Below are 3,455 nucleotides of genomic sequence, written 5' to 3' on the forward strand. Positions count from 1 at the left end.
GTGTGCTGCTGGGGGTCCCCTGGGGGTCTCTCTGTGCTGCTGGGGGTCCCCTGGGGGTCTCTGTGCTGCCCAGGATCTCCTGGGGGTCTCTCTGTGATGCTGGGGGTCCCCTTGGGGGTCTCTGTGCTGCTGGGGGTCCCCTGGGGGGTCTCTGTTCTAGGGGGGGTCTCTCGGGGGTCTCTGCTGCCCAGGGTCCCCTGGGGGTCTCTGTGCTGCTGGGGGTCCCTTGGGGGGTCTCTGTTCTGGAGGAGGGGGGGGGTGTGGGGGTGGTCCCTGGCTGCTCTCACTGCAGCCCCCTGGGGGTCTCTGGGTAGCTAATTTGGGGGGTGGTCGTGTTCAGGCCTGCAGCCTCACCTCTGCCTTCCCCTCCCCCCCCCCCAGCCCCCTCCTCCTCTGCCCCCTGTGCCAGCCCTGCCCCCAGCTGCCCCCCATGGAGTGACCCTGCCCCGGGGGGGGGCAGCTGGCAGCGGCACCATGAGCGACTTCTGGCACAAGCTGAGCTGCTGTGTGGTGGAGAAGCCTCAGCCTGTGAGTAGCTGCAGCCGGGGGGGGGTCCCGGGGGGGTCCTGGGGGGGTCCTGGGGGTCCTGGGGGGGCTCAGCCCAGGGGGGGGCAGCTGGGGGCGGCCCCAGGAGCGACCTCTGAGCTGCTGTGTGGTGGAAGAGCCACAGCCTGTGAGGGGCTGCAGCCGGGGGGGGGGGTCCTGGGGGGGTCCTGGGGGCATCTTGGGGGTCCCTGGGGTGGTCTTGGGGGGCTCAGCCCAGGGGAGGGCAGCTGGGGGCAGCCCCAGGAGCAACCTCTGGGCTGCTGTGTGGTGGAAGAGCCACAGCCTGTGAGGGGCTGCAGCCTGGGCTGGGGGTGGGGGGGTCCTGGGGGGTCCGGGGGGGGCTCAAGGGGTCCTGAGGGGGGTTCGGGGGGGGGTCCGAGGGGTGGTCAGGGGGTCCTGAGGGGGTCCTGGGGGCATCTTGGGGGTCCCTGGGGGGGGTCCTGGGGGTCCTGGGGGGGCTCAGCCCAGGGGAGGGCAGCTGGGGGCAGCCCCAGGAGCGACCTCTGGGCTGCTGTGTGGTGGAAGAGCCACAGCCTGTGAGGGGCTGCAGCCTGCCCTGGGGGTGGGGGGGTCCTGGGGGGTCCGGGGGGGGCTCAAGGGGTCCTGGGGGGGGTCCCGGGGGGGTCCTGGGGGTCCGGGGGGGGCTCAGCCCGGGGGGGGCAGCTGGGGGCGGCACCAGGAGCGACCTCTGGGCTGCTGTGTGGTGGAAGAGCCACAGCCTGTGAGGGGCTGCAGCCGGGGGGGGTGTCCTGGGGGGGTCCTGGGGGCATCCTGGGGGGTCCGGGGGGGTCCTGGGGGTCCTGGGGGGCTCAGCCCAGGGTGGGGCAGTTGGGGGCAGCCCCAGGAGCGACCTCTGGGCTGCTGTGTGGTGGCAGAGCCACAGCCTGTGAGGGGCTGCAGCCGGGGGGGGGGGGGGGGGGGGGGTCCTGGGGGGGTCCTGGGGGCATCCTGGGGGTCCCGGGGGTCGCGGGGGGGCCGAGCCGAGGGCAGGGGGCGCTGAGGGCCTTCCTCCCCCCGCAGAAGAAGAGGAGGAGGCGCCTGGAGCGCTCCATGATCGGGGAGCCGATGAACTTCGTGCACCTGACCCACATCGGCTCCGGGGACATGGCCGCGGCGGAGGGGCTGCCCGGGGTGGGGGCCGGGGGCGGGCTGGGGGCGGGGTGGGGGCTGGGTGGGGGGCTGGGTGGCACGGATGGGTGGCAGGGTTGGGTGCTGGGTGGCACAGTTGGGTGCTGGGTGGCAGGGTTGGGTGCTGACATGGTTGGGTGCTGGGTGGCACAGATGGGTGCTGGGTGGCAGGGTTGGGTGCTGACATGGTTGGGTGCTGGGTGGCACAGATGGGTGCTGGGTGGCAGGGTTGGGTGCTGACATGGTTGGGTGCTGGGTGGCACAGATGGGTGCTGGGTGGCAGGGTTGGGTGGCAGGGTTGGGTGCTGGGTGGCACAGATGGGTTCTGGGTGGCACAGATGGGTGCTGACATGGGTGCTGGGTGGCACAGTTGGGTGCTGGGTGGCACGGTTGGGTGGCACGGATGGATGCTGGGTGGCATGGTTGGTTGCTGGCAGGGTTGCATGCTGGCATGCTTGGGTGCTGGGTGTCACTGCTGGGTGCTGGGTGTCACAGTTGGGTGGCAGGGTTGGGTGCTGGGTGGCACAGTTGGGTGGCAAGGTTGGGTGCTGGGTGGCACAGTTGGGTACTGACATGCTTGGGTGCTGGGTGGCACAGTTGGGTGCTGGGTGGCACAGTTGGGTGCTGACATGCTTGGGTGCTGGGTGGCACAGTTGGGTGCTGGGTGGCACAGTTGGGTGCTGACATGGGTGCTGGGTGGCACAGTTGGGTGCTGGGTGGCACAGTTGGGTGGCACAGTTGGGTGCTGGGTGGCACAGCTGGGTGCTGGGTGTCATGGCCGGGTGCCAGGGCTGGGTGCTGGGTGGCACAGCTGGGTGCTGGCAGGGCTGGGTGCTGGGTGCCAGGGCTGGGTGCCGGGTGGCACACCGGGCTGGCTGCTGGCAGGGCTGGGTGCTGGGTGCCAGGGCTGGGTGCCGGGTGGCACAGCTGGGTGCTGCCAGGGCTGGGTGCTGGGTGCCAGGGCTGGGTGCCGGCTGGCACACCGGGCTGGCTGCTGGCCGGGCTGGGTGCTGGGTGCCAGGGCCGGGTGCCAGGGCTGGGTGCCGGCTGGCACACCGGGCTGGCTGCTGGCAGGGCTGGGTGCTGGGTGCCAGGGCTGGGTGCTGGGTGCCAGGGCTGGGTGCCAGGGCTGGGTGCCGGCTGGCACACCGGGCTGGCTGCTGGCAGGGCTGGGTGCTGGGTGCCAGGGCTGGGTGCTGGGTGCCAGGGCTGGGTGCTGGGTGCCAGGGCTGGGTGCCGGCTGGCACACCGGGCTGGCTGCTGGCTCTGACGGCGCCGCTCTGCCCCCTGCGCCCCAGAGCGGAGCCGTGCAGGAGATGAGGTCCAAGGGCGGCCGGGAGCGGCGCTGGAGCAGCTCCAGAGTGTTGTAGCCTGTGAGTAGGGGGCGGCCGGGGCCCCCCTCCCCCCGCAGCCCCCCGGGGAGGCCCTGCCTGTGCCCTGCCTGTGCCCTGCCTGCAGGCAGCCTCTCTGCTTTTACAGATTCCTGGCTTTCTCAGCCCAAACTTGAACTGCCTGACCCTCCCCCCCCGCCGGAGGAGCTGCCCCGGAGCCCTTCCCCCACCCCCCCCGCGGTAATTTATGCAGCGCCCTCCTCGCCGGCCGCCTGCTGCCGCCCCCCGGCCGCTGCCCTCCTCCTCCTCCTCCCGGGGGGGCACCGGCTGGGCGAGCAGGGAGCCGCCAGCCTCCCCCCCGGGCCTTCGGATGTGCCAAACCCTCCCTGCTGTCCCTCCTGCCGCCGCCGCCCCCCCCGCGACCCCCTCCCGGCGCCGGGGGCGGGGGGC

General features: G+C 72.8%; 1 protein-coding gene across 1 annotated transcript; it reads left to right on the plus strand.

The window, feature by feature from the left end:
- Positions 1-411: 411 nt before the first annotated feature.
- Positions 412-3,183, plus strand: CDC42SE1 (CDC42 small effector 1). Its single transcript, XM_054179583.1, has 4 exons — positions 412-528; positions 1,567-1,677; positions 2,973-3,047; positions 3,154-3,183. Exons 1-3 carry the CDS (start codon positions 475-477, stop codon positions 3,042-3,044), a joined length of 237 nt encoding a protein of 78 aa, XP_054035558.1. The 5' UTR covers positions 412-474; the 3' UTR covers positions 3,045-3,047; positions 3,154-3,183.
- Positions 3,184-3,455: the final 272 nt, after the last annotated feature.

Source organism: Dryobates pubescens, unplaced genomic scaffold (assembly GCF_014839835.1).
Source record: "Dryobates pubescens isolate bDryPub1 unplaced genomic scaffold, bDryPub1.pri scaffold_91_arrow_ctg1, whole genome shotgun sequence".
In the NCBI taxonomy this organism is placed as follows: Eukaryota; Metazoa; Chordata; class Aves; order Piciformes; family Picidae; genus Dryobates; species Dryobates pubescens.

Excerpts from the sequence above, each read along its gene's own strand:
- CDC42SE1 (XM_054179583.1), top strand. The coding sequence starts at position 475 with ATGAGCGACTTCTGGCACAAGCTGAGCTGCTGTGTGGTGGAGAAGCCT. Across the intron at positions 529-1,566 it reads TGGTGGAGAAGCCTCAGCCT|AAGAAGAGGAGGAGGCGCCT; the intron begins GTGAGTAGCTGC and ends CTCCCCCCGCAG. Across the intron at positions 1,678-2,972 it reads CGGCGGAGGGGCTGCCCGGG|AGCGGAGCCGTGCAGGAGAT; the intron begins GTGGGGGCCGGG and ends CCTGCGCCCCAG.